The 15,112-nt window shown below is 37.3% G+C and overlaps 1 protein-coding gene and 1 non-coding gene across 2 annotated transcripts in view; both read left to right on the top strand.

Annotated features, from left to right (window-relative positions):
• The window catches only part of DCTD (dCMP deaminase), a 29,630-nt gene extending 14,921 nt beyond the window's left edge, over nt 1–14,709 (top strand). The window contains exons 4-6 of the mRNA XM_015817378.1: nt 4,193–4,309; nt 10,751–10,847; nt 13,596–14,709. Coding sequence (XP_015672864.1) covers nt 4,193–4,309; nt 10,751–10,847; nt 13,596–13,674 — 293 coding nt within the window. The 3' untranslated portion in view covers nt 13,675–14,709. The remainder of the gene's footprint in view (nt 1–4,192; nt 4,310–10,750; nt 10,848–13,595) is intronic.
• On the top strand, nt 891–997 carry LOC114922665. The gene has a single exon (XR_003810454.1). It is a non-coding gene; the product is annotated as a U6 spliceosomal RNA (small nuclear RNA).
• Nucleotides 14,710–15,112: the final 403 nt, after the last annotated feature.

Below are 15,112 nucleotides of genomic sequence, written 5' to 3'. Positions count from 1 at the left end.
CCGCAGCGAATCTGACTGCACACCGTGGCCGAGCAAGAGAGAGTGCGAGGCCGTCCTGGGAAGGGCAAGCGGCAGAGGAGAAATGGGGGTGGCCTTTTTGGTAGCAGCTCGGCTGCGGCGTGCAGTCAGACTCGCTCGCCATGCTGCCAGCTCCGAGTGCTTTAGCTAGCAAGCAGTCTGTTAGTCCGAAGGAGCTGCCCCGGGTCCCAGGCTAGATGTTAGGAGTGAACCCTGCCTGCTCCATCCGCTGCCTCTGCTTGCCTTCAATGCCAGTGTAACGCTGATTTATCTGCATACTCCAATCGCAGCTATTTTGACAGCCTGGGGACCTCGGCGAGATACAAAGCAGTTGGTTGGAACCTGCAAGAAGATGGAGGTCCAGAAGGTCCGCAGCCTTAAAGTCCCCCAGAGAGAGAGAGAGAGAGAGAGAGAGAAGGGAAGCGCAAGTGCCTCTCTGTCTTTGTCCCTCTCTCTGTCTCTCTCTCTCACACACACACACATACACACACACACAAACACACTGAGTGGGGGAAGAGGACTGGCAGACCAAGGGCAGAAAGAGGGAGGGAGAGCGAGAGGGAGGGAGGGAGAGAGAGAGAGAGAGAATATGAATATATGTGGTTGTCCTTACTGGACTTTTAGTAAAGAACGTTTAATGAAATATTTTGATTTTTTTTAATTAAGAGATGAGGTATGGGGATAATTATGCTGTATTTAAAGATGGTAGATAAGCTACTAAAATTGTTTTTACCTGTTGGGATGAAGGAGAAAGGTTTTTTTCCCCTCTTTCTCCTGTCCTTTTTTCCCCCCCCCGCAATTTTTTCCTTTTCTATTTTTCTATTTGTAGTTTTTATAGTTTGCACCATCGGCTTTTTATTTCATAAATACGAGTGCTCGCTTCGGCAGCACATATACTAAAATTGGAATGATACGGAGAAGATTAGCATGGCCCCTCCGCAAGGATGACACGCAAATTTGTGAAGTGTTCCATAAAATAAATAAATAAATACGAGGAGGACTCAGATAGAAATTGAGTAATTTATTAGAAAGTAACCTTTGACACAGCGTCTTTTTTTTGGAGTTCAAAATGTTTTTGTTGCATGCAGAAATAAAAATTTGGTTTTTTTGTAGCAGTTCATTGATTTCATAAATGCAACACAATATAGTTTTTTTATACATAGCACAAAGGTAAAAACTGATATATGCAGTGTTATCTTCATTTTAGATGTCAAAAGGGTTTTGTGGCTCCCAGTGTTTTCTTTTCTGTGGGAAACGGGTCCAAATAGCTCTTTGAGTGTTTAAGGTTGCTGACCCCTGCCCTACACTTACCATCCTTCTGCCATTTTCACTTGAGATTTTGTAGTACAAGTTGACTGGTGAAATTCCTTTTCTATTGATGATTTATTATATTTTAGTGAGCCTTTTTTTGCTGAATACATATGTAGTATCTATGTTTATGCCTGTTTTTCTTCCATTTCAACCTTATGTAGTTCTTTCTGGTGTTCTTTATCAGTCCCTTAACTAGTCTGGAGATTGTTCTCTACTGCCATCTGTGGACCATAGAATAAAATACTTTTATCCTACATAACAAAGATGAAAAGTAGTCCAGCTATGAATACTCTCCATGGTAGGAAAAGGAATTGCATGGCAAGTTCAGTTTTCTGTTCTGTTGTTCTTAGTTTCTTTGGGGGATTTGGGGGCATTTTTGTCCCATCTTTTATATTATTTGGTGTGTCTGACATTTAGATTTTTGGACTAAAATAATATTACTAACTATTCAGATATAATGGCTTTGCTTCAGTGAATACTGCCCATCTAACCTCGATGTACTTCGATTTCCTGCTGTATTGACTGGTCTGTTACCTATGTGTCTGTTTCATCCTTCTGTCAAGAGTAATTTGAGATGCTAGGAATGTCTACTCAAGATTTGAAAAAAAAATCATGTTATGACAAAAGTACATTCATGCGAAGGATGTCATTCCTAATATTCTTTAAATCCAAGGTGAAATCCAATTCATCCTGGATAACATTAATGTATAAATTAAAGCTTTACAGGATTTTGGACCCAATTCCAAAGATGTCATTCAAGTCTCCAAGTCTTCAAAAGAGTCTTGTCTTTTCCTAAGGTTACCTGGCAACTGTGGAAACTTTCCAAAATATGTTTCTGGAATTTAATCCAAATTGACCTCTGGTATAATTTTTGTGCTTCTGATTTGGATGTTCTTCATTTCTAAAGGACATATTATTTTATTTTGTTGGTTTGTTATGAAATCCAAACTTCCTTTGTTTTTGGATTGCTGTGGTTATTGGTACTGTTACAAATCTGTACTGGATGAGGCAGGGTGCCTAAATATTTTTGTCTGGAGGACACCTCTGGAATTTTCAGAGCATTAAGGTGTATTGTCCAAAATTGGTTGCCATAATGACAGTTGACTAGGCCTGTGTAAAATTATTTTGGGTTCAACATTGTTCTACCTTCAAGTTTCCCAAATGGTGCATCATAGTGCAAAGTTTTTTGAACCAGTTTATCTCAAATCCATTAACTTAACGCATGTGTACAAAATCTGGGATCCATTATACCTGTGTAACTGAAATTTCAAGGATCTTCACACTAGTTCTATTTGCAAAGTTGTAGCCACTGTATCATCACTACAGTTAGCTTCAATCATGTGATTTCCAATGCTCCCTGTCACTTTTCCACAAGCAAAGTCAATGGAGAAACTGATTGGAAGTCATTCCCGCTCCTAGTTCTTTTGTCCATCCATGGTCATCCTGCTTCTCTGTTTAGGTAAGGAAATATCTCTGAAAGGATGACCCATCAGATCATGGATTGTTTAATGTTGCTTAGAAATGAATGTTCTTCATTAAATTCATTAAAATTGTAAATATTCATAATGGCAATATATGCAGTTTAATAATATTGCTCTTTACTAGCCAAAGTTTCCCCAGTCTGATATTTTACAGATATAGATAAATGTATATTTTGGGACAGCAGCTTCTGAAACTCAGCTGGCAACTACTGTTCTAATTAGGAAATGTGAGAATTATCAGTTCAGTTAGTGGTGGGATGGAGGGTGAGTGCAAGGGAAGATCATAGTGACAAGCTGAGCTTGATTATACAAAGAATATCTTGAAATCCATGTACATAGAATTTGCTTTGCATGGTATTATCATAGCAACATAATAAATCTTTAAAGCTCCACGGGATTCTGGTTCTCGGTGGTCTTGAGAAAAATCTTTAAAGAATTTGACTACATAGACCAACACCCAAAGAGTCATAGAACTGGTTTTGTACATCAGAGGCAACAGCTCCTGCTGCCAATATATCAAACAATGTGTGAAACTAAAGTGATTTCCAGTCCCACTGAATATGCTGCAGATAATTGAATTTGCCATCTTTGGCTTTTAGATAGAGAAGACTTTGCTTGCAGACAGTGATCACAAATAGGCAAATCATTGCTAATTTGTTTAACACATATACTGCTAAAAGAATACATTTTATACTGATAAATTTATAGTTTCTTTATAAATACTTGTGTCTCCTGGAATTTATAAACATTAATTTTCAGGTTGTTTATGATAGTCTGGTTATCAAATAACTGTTTTAATTGTGTTTCAGAGTTCTTACTGGGCATTAATAATAGTAGTAATAGGGCAGAGTAATTTTCTAAAAGGCGTTCTTTGTGCTAGTCATCTTTTCTGTGCCCTAGTTGCCAGTTATTTGGAGGACAGGACTGCTTGCTTTTTTGTCATAACTCTTTGTATTTAGAATACAAAGTACACGTGCCTCATCAGAAGAATGTATCCATGCATGTAGGCCCCTAAATGAGCTCCTTTATGTAGGCAATTAGATACTCTCTGGGAGCAATAGTGCTATGACATATTGGCTGAAATTACTTAGCATTCAGCCTATGGCCTTGACTTGTCCTGTAGGTGTTTGTGAATGGCCCTTTTAATGTTCTTAATTATTTCATTCCTCATTACTAGCCTGGCCAGACCACTTGACCTCCATTGATCTTGGTTTCTCTTCTGTCTCCCCTGCTAAATTTCTCTTGTGTGACAACTTGTATTGGTGTTTGCTTCTGAAATGAATTGGGCATTTGCAGTTAACACTTTGTTAAGTTTTAGATTGATGATCTTCTTTAATGAACACACATAATAATATTTGTTGAAATCTTTTTTCTTTAATCAGTATGTCATGCTGAACTGAATGCCATAATGAACAAGAATTCTGCTGATGTGAAAGGCTGCAGCATATATGTCGCTCTGTTTCCGTGTAATGAATGTGCAAAGCTCATCATCCAGGCAGGTAAGAAAAAAGGCCAGCTTGATTTTCAGTATTAGAGTGCTGCCTGTTTGGATACGTCATTACAAATGCTGCTGTTTAGATCTAAATTAATTGCACTATCAGTCTTTAACTTACTCCTTGTATTTTTTTTTTTTATTCTTGACTGTTGCCAGGTTTTCCCATACTAATTGCATCCTCTGTGATTCTTACTTGTTTTTAATTTAAATTTTTAACTTTCTAGACCAACAGCTGCCAAGAAACGGTGCAGGCATTGCATATCATTACTGTTGGTTTACATTGCTCTGACACATTGTGCATAGAATGTAAGGGAAGGAAATGGAAGAATAAAATTTGTGTGACATAAGATCTCCTGGGAATATATATGTTACATTTTAATTTGAATATCAGACATGGTTAGCACTTGAAGATTTTTATCTCTTTTGTCATAAATGTCATAAGACTTCCAGGATCTCTCTTATAATTATGTTTTTCATTACAGCAGTTACACATATTTGCCATCGCTACAGTTGTGCAAGTGTGACAATTGGGCCTTTCATCAGATTATTAAATACTGGTAAAATGCTCATCCTTGTGACAGTGTTCAAAGAAAAGTGTGTATTTCTTAGCAACCTGGAGTTGTGCTATGTACATCTCTACAGGTTCCTTGGCAGTGAGAGTCAGACTACCTCCTGTCATCAATGTTAGTCTTCTTTGCCCTTGTGACTCCATTGCCTCCAGCTCTTTACCTGGAGAGATTTTGTTGTTCATTGTAGAAATCATGCTTAGTATAAAAATGATCACTAGTTAAATTCCTGACATTTCCAATTAGTTCTGGGGAAAATAAGTCTGCCTGAATACAAAATAATCATTATCAGTCAATATACATAGTAGCGGCTTGGTAGAATACAGGTCTAACAATTTTAGCAAGTTTCCCGTGCAGCTATCTTTTCCAAGAGTTAATCCTTCAGTTAACTTCACTTAAAATAAAAAAAAGGTATGCATCATTGGGATGGAGAACAAATCCATTGCTCACATCTGCACAGTCCCATTCTTTGTTTTATTTCCTGCTCTTATTAAAAAATGGGAGGGAGGAGACAAGATGGAAACAATCTAGCAGCTCCTGAAATGAATTTCCATCCTCTCACCCTTCTGGCTCAGGCCTTCAATCTAAAAATGGCATCCAGAAGTAAGGAAAGAAGCTGAGCAAACCCTAGTAATGATATAGGGGCCCATAAATCCAACAAAGCAGAAAAACATGAGGATTGACTCCTATTTCCCCATCGCAGAGGCAATCAAAAATGTGAGTAGCAGATCTACAACTTCAGGATCCCCTTCATCTCCAAAGAATTTGCCAACACAAAAGCCAGGAATAAGAGCACCCTCCTGAAATCCTCCTAAGCTTCAGTGCAAGCCACTCCCTGGAGTAGGGAAGTAGTGAGGATAATTTTCTGGAGTAAGTCTCCCCCCCCCTCCCCTTACAGCTATACTTTTCCACTCTTACCATGAAGTCTGCTTTTTGTCTGCAGAACAAATTGTTTGGTTTTCATACTGCAATGGATAAATGGCAGCTTCCAACAAGTGCTTGATCTGCAAATCATCCATTGCAATCAGGTTAAATTTGTAGCAGAAGCTGGTTATGCTGGCATCCCATATCGACTGTGCATCCAGAAGCACCCATCTACCATCATACAGAAAAAGCAACTCCTGCAAATACATCGGAATTGTCATAGCTGGAACCACCATAAGACTATTGTGACTTCAGTATCTCAGCCCCTAAATTGCCAAAATAAAGAAATTGATTTGAAAGGCTTTTATTACTTAACCAGCTCAGGAAATGCTAAACACATATTCCTGGATTTCAAACAATAATCTCTCCCCTCTAGACTTATACAAATGAATGAATTTCTGTGGCAGACTCACCACATCCAAATTATTGGAGTCTTTAAGGACGAGTTAGTCCCTGATCTCATCATCAGGAAAGTGACAAATGGTCAGGACCTTGCAGATAGGAGCCATAAAAAACGTAGGCTCCGAAAGTAATTCTGACAGACTTGTCAAGAGCGAGAATATAAACACAGAACTCATTAATCTGAGGAAGAAACTAGCAGACATCAAAGCAACAATCCTGACATCTCTTCCCCCTCCCCCCTAATGATATGGAAGTCCAGCACCAACTTTACATGTCTGCCCCATTGAGATGCTCAAATCATCTCACTCAGGTAGAAAACTGTCTGCACAATATTGTAATTTTTTCACCAGTAACAGTGATAATGACATTGATAGTGACTTCTCTGAAGCTCCACTTCAGCTATATTCAAAAACACCCAAAAAGGAACTGCCTCACAAGCAAACCAAATTTCAGCCAAGCTCTGCAAAAATCCAACCTGGAGGCACACCCTCATCTGATTCCAAACTATCCTGTTCTCGCAAGAACTTGACTCTCAGGAGAAGCAGCTCTCCCTTTCTCTCACTGGATAAGGCAAAGGATGCCCCCTTGCTAAAGTGTTGGGAATCAAAGCAGCATGGGCAGCAAAATGTGGGTTACTGGTGAGCAGTTCTGCTTTGTTTCTGCATTCTCTTTGCCAGGACAATAAGCTCCCTTGCCCCTTCAAGAGAAGGGAAGCTCGACAGACAAAAAGATGGGAAAATAGGAAGAACGGGATCTCAAAGGGAGAAGCTACTGCCCTACAAAAATTATCCCCCAAGCCCCTGGCTCTCAGCGCATTTGCATGACATCCATGTGATTAGCATAAGGTCATCCTTTTAACCAGGAATGTGGCTGGATGATTTGCTTCCCTGTTTTGTTGACTTTCTCTCCTGCCATGACATTGTACTGATTCAGGTAATTTGGACTTCAATGAACTGCTATAAATGGATTTCATTCATTTTCAATTGGAGTAGAACCAGGTGTAAAGCATGGAAGACCAAAAGGGGGCTTGGGAATCTTAGTCTTCACTATCCTATGTGCCATATCAAAGCCCCTCTTCCATTCAAGTCACATGCTGTCGCAGTGTTAATCCAAATCAATCACCATGCCCTATTGATAATAAATGCTTATATGCCCCTAATGAGGCAGAAATCCAGGATCAGAGCCTAGTGGGCCAAATAGTCTTATGCTGTTGAACTTATATTGTTGAATTTAAATGCATTCATATCCTGGGAGGGGACTTCAATGTCATATTTGATCCTATTGAGCATACCCTTTATACACAGCACAAATGCTCCCCTCCCAACCCTAATACCCATGGTTTCCTCCTTATTTGCCACTCAAAAGATCAGAAATCAAACTTTGAAGTCTCAGCCTGACTCAAGCAGCCTTCCGGTTAATCCATCATAGTGGTGCCCTTGAATCCAGTTAATCCTCAAATTTTAAGTGGTACTCTTGAATTCAACCAGCTGAATTCGCTTACCTATTTAGTTCCAGTGCTACTGACTATATAATTGTCTTTAGAGACCCTCTTCTCCCTTATGCCATGGCTTTAGAAGTCATGTCTTCTCCACTTTAAATGCCTTCATTCAAAGAACATACACACTGCAGACTATCACCAACCTCTGTTAATCCCAGCAGGAAGAACCTAGTTTCAAGCCAAGTGAATCCCCTCAGCTAAATCAAATGATAACTGAGTTCCTGGCCTCAGATTGCCTACAGTGCATACAGCTTGTCCTGACATCAGCTGATTATACTGATGCACTCTTAAAGAACTATAATGCCCTTGCTGAAGACTTCCACCAGCATTTAGCCTTTAACAAGGCAACAATAGTGCCACTCCAAGTCATGATTTGACAAGGACTTAATTAATGCCCCTTTACTGCCACTTACCAGACCTATATATCTAATACAACACTAACAGCACAGGACCTCCTCCAGCAGAAGAGATGCTACAAACAATTGCTGCACGCAAGAACAAGGAAGCCATGAAAAACAACTGGACATATCTCATTTAGGCAATCAAATCCAAAGATTCACTCGTACTCTGGCATATCACATCAAACTCCCAAAGCAATGGTGTGTATATTTATGATAGACTGTCACATCCTCCCAGCGACCAGGGAAGCATACTTTCAAGAACTATACAGAACGGTTTCAGTTAGCACATAAATGTTTTGATGAAAATTTTACATTCATAACACAAACATATAACTTAATCAAGTTGCCTTAATTAAAATTTTAGCAAATCAAAGTTAAAAATTTGGGATTATTTTTCTAGAAGCTTGTCAAGGCTGAAATGCAGGGAGAAAGAACATGTTTAATACACCTTACATTAAAAAGATATAGCTATAATTTATATATATAATATATAATTTCATCAATGCTTTTTCAGATCTAGAGTTTTGACAATTTTCTTAGCTTTCAAATTTATCCAAACTGTAGTGTTTTATATTTTTATTCCCCATAGGGGTTTAATTTGCTGCTTCCATCTATAGAAGGGTGAGGTATAATCCCCTCCCTTCTCACTTTGGGAGGCTTTTTGCTTCTTGGGGAACTTTTCCAGGAAATCAGATATAAAATAGGAGAGAGAAGATCAAATTCCTCACTCAGTTTCAAGCACGCTGTTCACTGTTGTGCTGGTTGTGCCTTTGGACTTCGGTTGCAAGTAGCTTGGGCTGGTCAACAAAGTGTGACCAGCCTTTCTCCTGTTGGGTTAGAAGGCTTCCCCTGAATTGAGCGAAATGATCGCCGTCATTCCAGAATCGTCAGGGCACCCTTCTCTTCTTCACCGCTTCTCCAGGGTGACTTAGACCCATTTAGGGTCCCCTGGCAAGGCGAAAGGAGGTCTGCGATCCTGCGACCCGCCGCTATAGCGCAAAACCGGAAGTCAGAATGTGGACTATACTGAAGTGCCTACATAGTCGCCAAGATTTGAGTTCAGCTTGATGAATTCTTTGCCATTACCATCTGTAAAGTCTGTAAAAGAATTGTACTGATCTCTTCACGGTTGAGTCACAGAATATAGATTCCAAAATACTCCACATCAATTGGTTCTCATTTGTTACTGTGTGTAAGAGTAACAGTTAAATCAGCCAACATTTAAACCAGTGTTTTTATAAAGTTGATAAATTTGAAAAACACTGATTTGAAGACTCCTTTGCAGACATCACATTTATCTCTATGAGTGCTTTTTGGAGGGTATTATTATCACACAATGGGGTAAGGTCCCATTATTCACCTCAGTTCCTGCCCGCTTAGGAGTTCAAAAGCATGCAAATGTGAGTAGATAAATAGGTACCACTTCAGAGGGAAGATAACAGCATCCCGTGTGTCTTGGCATATACTGTAGTCATGCTGGCCACATGACCATAGAGATGTCTTTGGCTGGCTCCCTTGACTAAGAAATGGAGATGAGACCGCTCCCTAGAATTGGACACAACTGGACAGGGGGAATCTTTACCTTTTTATCTTAATATAACCTTTTGACAGAATAAGATATGAGCAGAATTAAGTTTGGTTCTGTCTGTTAGTGATGAGATGCAGAGAGTTGGAAGCAGCAGATAGAAGGATTTTGAATTTGTATGGGATGTGTGCAAAATTATGTTTTTAAGAATGTTCTTCAGATAAAAACTGCGGTTCTGTGCTCATAGATGGACAGTAATAGCTTACTCATCTGCATACAAAAATGCAAACAAAGGACAGTATGTTTTGGTAGCAGCAGTTTCATATTTACAGTTTGTTGCTGAATGTATGGCATATGTCTATAGTTTTTTTGATATATCCTCGAATAGTTGCTTAAGTAAAGACAGAAAAAATAATTTATTTGTATTACAGCCCTTGAAATCCTAATCCCCGTTTTAAAGCCCTATAGCCTTGAGGCTACAAGTACAATTTTTTGCTTCATTAACGATACTACTCCTTTCCAAAGATATTTTTATTTATAGCCACATTTAAATTACAGAATACATGATCCAGATCTGTCATGCTGATTGTAGTTGTTGCTATCATGTTAGATGACCTATTTTAGTTTGTTTATAATGTGCAGGATCAGCATGCTGCATTTTAACTGGTTGCATTCAATAGTTGAGTTTAAAGTAAATGGGATACACAGGTAATGTAGGGGATTACATTGAACAGTATACTAATTTACAAGTGATGTTTCTAACATGGGGGAAATTCCCCATGCCTTCAACATCTCTGAATCTCTGAACACGTAATTACTTCTGGGCAAACATTTCAATCCACTTTTATAAAAGCTTGACTATGGAGTCAAATATACTGGGAGTTTGTATCAAAGAAATCTGTAACTGTTCCCTTTGCAGTAACTAAAATATAATGTCAGTGATCAACAGAACTCATGTTGCTGATTTGTACAAGAGTAATTTTTTTTGTCCTTTTCTGTAGCTGCATGGAAACTTTGCTGAACATCTCTAACGGAGGATTTTTTTTGTCTATATGTTTAAATGAACTACTGTATTCTTGGCTTGTACTTAATGTTTTCAGTTCTGCTGTTTTCCCCCCTACTGTTCTAGGTATAAAAGAAGTCATTTTTATGTCTGATAAATATCATGATAGTCCGGAAATGATAGCTGCACGGCGCTTGTTTGATCTAGCTGGAATTTTGTACAGGTGAGTCAACACATGGGGATATAGATCCTTAACCCCCATCCCATATTCCCACTCTTCCTTTTGTGTGTATTGGGTTGCTATTGCATTGTCTTAAAATTGTGAAGGAATCTGTTTCCTCAGCTCAATAATTTCTCTTTTCCCTTTTATATGCAGAACGGTATATGTTGAGGTAGTAATATTATTAAAACTAAAAGTAGGGTTGGAACAATAATGGGAAAGTGATAGATTGTTGTGAACTTTTTCTAGAACATTCTTATTATACCAAACAACAGAATGAGCTGTTTTTTATAGACCAATTTTCTTGTATTGGACACACTGCTATGGTTTTGAGATGTAACCAAAGCATGCAGAAAATTGTAGGTTAGATTTAGTTTCTTTGAAAAATACAGCAAACTTGTCTGCCAGTCTATCTGCAAAGTGGCTTATGATTGTGACATAATAAGCAAAAATACAAGGAATTATTATGGAAACAACAGCCTCTGTTCTGCAAAAAAAGCAATACAAACAACAAACATCAGTAAAATTTTGTGCTTCAGCAAATGTATTACGACTTCATTAGTTATTGCAAACAACGCCATATTCATTGTGTAACTAAAAAAAATGGCTGTGAAGATATAGACCTATAAAGCCAAAAGGGACATCCAAGTCTAAAGTGAGTAACTTGTAACCCAGGTGTCCTATGCAGCCTCCAAATCTGGCAAAGATATGATTTATGTCTCTAATGAGCAATCTGCCCTTAGCCCAAGAGCCTACCATCTATTGCAGAGGAGAAGAAAAAGAGGGTGTCAGAAATAGAAAATGAGAGATAATTTTATTTGCAACATTTTACTGCTTTTTAATTAAACTATTCCAAGTTAGTTTACAATGATTATTAAAAATAAAGTAAAAACTTATTTTTTAAAAAAATAGTGACAAAATCAAGGAAGGTCTGGATGAGAGACACTTTGCAGAGCATATTAGTATGAACAAAGGAGCCATCCTTGAGATGTTGAAATAGGTGTTGTGAAAGGTTCAGGCTGCCTGCAGTTTTCTAGGTTGCCTACATGGATACATAGAGAATACTTCCATTGTATTGGCTGGCAAAGTAAGATGGCTATGTATGCTCAAAGTTGCTTTGTATCTCAGCGGACAAATCTGAATTTATTAGTAATTCTAGGCTACATGCCTGTTCTTCAGAGGGAGTGCAACTCCATCAAAAAACCAAACAACTACTCAGGACCTGAGAATTACCTACGCACAGAATTTCAGACCTACCAGGATTCAGTTGTAGCCTATTTGCTTTCATTTACTCTGCATTCAAACCTTGAACTGCAGTGTGTTGGACTTGGTTATGATGACAACATTTCATTCAGATTTGACAGAGGATCAGAGCTATATGTCATCAGCTTAACAATGATACAATTTCTCATTTTTAAACTGACAGCATGAAAGTACACTAGGTAAGTTGGTAATGTAGAGATTACATTGACTGGGATAGCAATTGACAAGTGATGCTTCTAAAATGAGGATTATTTCTGAAGTTTATAACATCTCAATAATATCCATGTAAGAATACGTTTGTCTGTTTTATATGCTTCAAAACTAAACTCATTTTATCTACCAAATATTTTATTAAATAAAAATAGATTTAAATAAAACAATTCCAAATGGAAACAGTTTTATCTCTAAAATAAAATCAGATTAAAGCAATCTCTGAAACCATTTCTTATAAATGTCTTTCTTTACAGGGATACGAAAGGAAGGTAGACTTTGAAAGGCATGGGAAACAAATGGATTCAACTACTAATGTGATAGAAATTTAATTTTTGGTCTTCAGAATTTGAAAATTAGGGAACTTTGTATGTTCAACAGTTCTGACAATTTTACCCTAATTTACTGAAGTAGAAAACATGAAGTGATAAAATGTATGAATGTGGTATGTGTGTGAGAAAGACACTTAATACAGCAGGGGCACAAGTCATTCTGTTATAAGATCTTTCTAAAATTTGTCTGGCTGGCATGCCTCCACATATTTCTGACCAATTGGTTGGATAAAGTTTATCTATAGTCATTCTCCCAAGTATACCCTTCATTATTGACTATTTCTGCCTTTTGTAATGATTTGTGAGGGTTTGGCTAGGTTTAATGAATCTCTAGTACTGAATTGTCAAGCTTAATGAGACACTAAATCCACATTATTTGCATATTCTTCTGTTTACTAGTAGATTGTAAAATATATACAAAGTCCCCAAATACCTCTCTTGCTAATTGCTGCAGCAGATGCTCTAATGATGTAAAAGGATGAGCTATGGTGATGGTATTAATTTTACAGTACTAAAATGATTCTAGCTTCAGTAGTTGGTATTTTATTCCCTTTGCTGGTGTTTTCTGCCTTCCCTTTAAGACTACAAGAAGCAAACTTTGGAAGTTTTCTATTAAAAATTGGCATGGAAAGAACATATAAAATGTTACAGAGATGCCACCCCCTGTAGCTAAGTTGTTAGAAATCCTTCTAACTCCTGGCTAATTTATGAACTCCAATAGCTGAAGAACATACAGACTAAGCAACCCCATGTGTCTTTTTGTCTTAGTCTTTTTTGTCCCGGTATCTCTCAGTATGGTGCACTATAATTGGCTCCTATAGAGATAAAACATAGAATGAATCCAAGGATATGCCTTTTCCTTCTTAAAATTTAGTTGGGAGCCAAAGCAAACAAAATGTTTAACTACTTCACTAGCTAATAATTCCTCTCTCTTTGTTGTTTTTAGAAAATTTAAACCAAAGTGCAGCAAGATCATCATTGATTTTGATTCAATTAACAGCAAACCAAGTCAAAAGCCTCTGTGAGTTACATCTAATTAAATCTCCAGAAGAGTGTGATTATCCTTTTCTTAGAAGCTGCTAATGCCTTTCATCTTGAAGTTAGGCATAACTTTTTAATAGCCACTACAGTTTAAGCAGACATCTAAGGAATGTGTCAGAACTTGAACATTTGTGCTTTCTCTACTATACATTTAAACTTTGACTTCCAGGATTTTACTAAACCTGTAAATGAAACTATGTGCGATTTGTATTAGTGGATGAACAATGCAAAAGGCATTCAATATATTGTGTCAATTAGCCAGGATCTCATCTGACTTGAAATAAATTTACAATTCATATTCTGTGAATATTCACTGTACAAGAATGGTTGAAGAATCACTTCAGCAGCATACACCTAAGAACACATGTTCTAGCTTAATTTAGGTCAAACTGGCTAGATAGTTATATAACTGGTACGTTAACTTTGAAACCTTTAGCTACTTAATTGCTTCTTTATTTGATTTACATTTGAAAATGTTTGGCATTGGATAAAATTTTACAGTAGCTTTCATCCCCCTTTGCCCCCAAATACCTTATTTTTCTTAAAAGATGTGAATAAATCATCAGAACCAATAAGAACTTCTTTGGAGCTGATTTTTTATACCCTGAAAAGTAATTTATCCATTTATCTAAACTTCTGGGAGACAATCTAATAATTGCAATGCTGAAACTAGCCTCTAAGTTAATCAGTATTTTCCTTTAAGAGAAATGAACAGGCTTAATCCATATTGAGGCTATATATGCCAAATAGATCATGGTTTTAGCTTGCTTTTGTTTGTTAAAATTGGCATAAGTTTATGAAACATTGATTAAAGCTTACACAAGTTTTCAGTATAGGTTCTTTTGTTTGATTTTGAAAACAAATATATATTTAGATACTCAAATTATTTCATTTTAAAAACATGTTTTGTGAAGTTTGGTATGTATATTTGTATTGAAATCATTCTGTATGTTGAGTATTTTTTAATATGTCATCATACTAGCATTATAAAATCTATTAAAATCTTACTTTGCGCAATATAAAAATATTATTCTATTACTAGGCTTGGTTCTAAATCCTCTGTTTCTTAAGTCATATGAAAAGTATATTTTTAATATTTGCTTTTTTAAAAAAAAAAGTTTGTTTATTCTTTTATTACCAAAGAAAATACAAAACAAAGAAAACAACAACAACAAACAAATATCCAACACTAACAACAACAAAAAATATGACAAAAACAAGTAACAAATACATCTAACACAGGGGTGTCAAACTGCCAGCCCGCGGGCCGGACGCGTCATCCAGAAGCTGCGTCCACCCCATTGCCGGCAATGGCAAAACCGTCCAGATACGTTGTGCGATGTCACGTGATGTCGCGAGTTTGACATGTCTGATCTAACATCTAAAAATCCATCCTGGCTGAATGGTGAAAGATATGTCAAA

This window comes from Protobothrops mucrosquamatus, unplaced genomic scaffold, assembly GCF_001527695.2.
Source record: "Protobothrops mucrosquamatus isolate PMUCROS unplaced genomic scaffold, P.Mucros_1.0 scaffold581, whole genome shotgun sequence".
NCBI lineage: Eukaryota > Metazoa > Chordata > Lepidosauria > Squamata > Viperidae > Protobothrops > Protobothrops mucrosquamatus.
The sequence above is the reverse complement of the archived record's forward strand: the minus strand, read 5'-3'. Positions and strand labels throughout refer to the sequence as shown.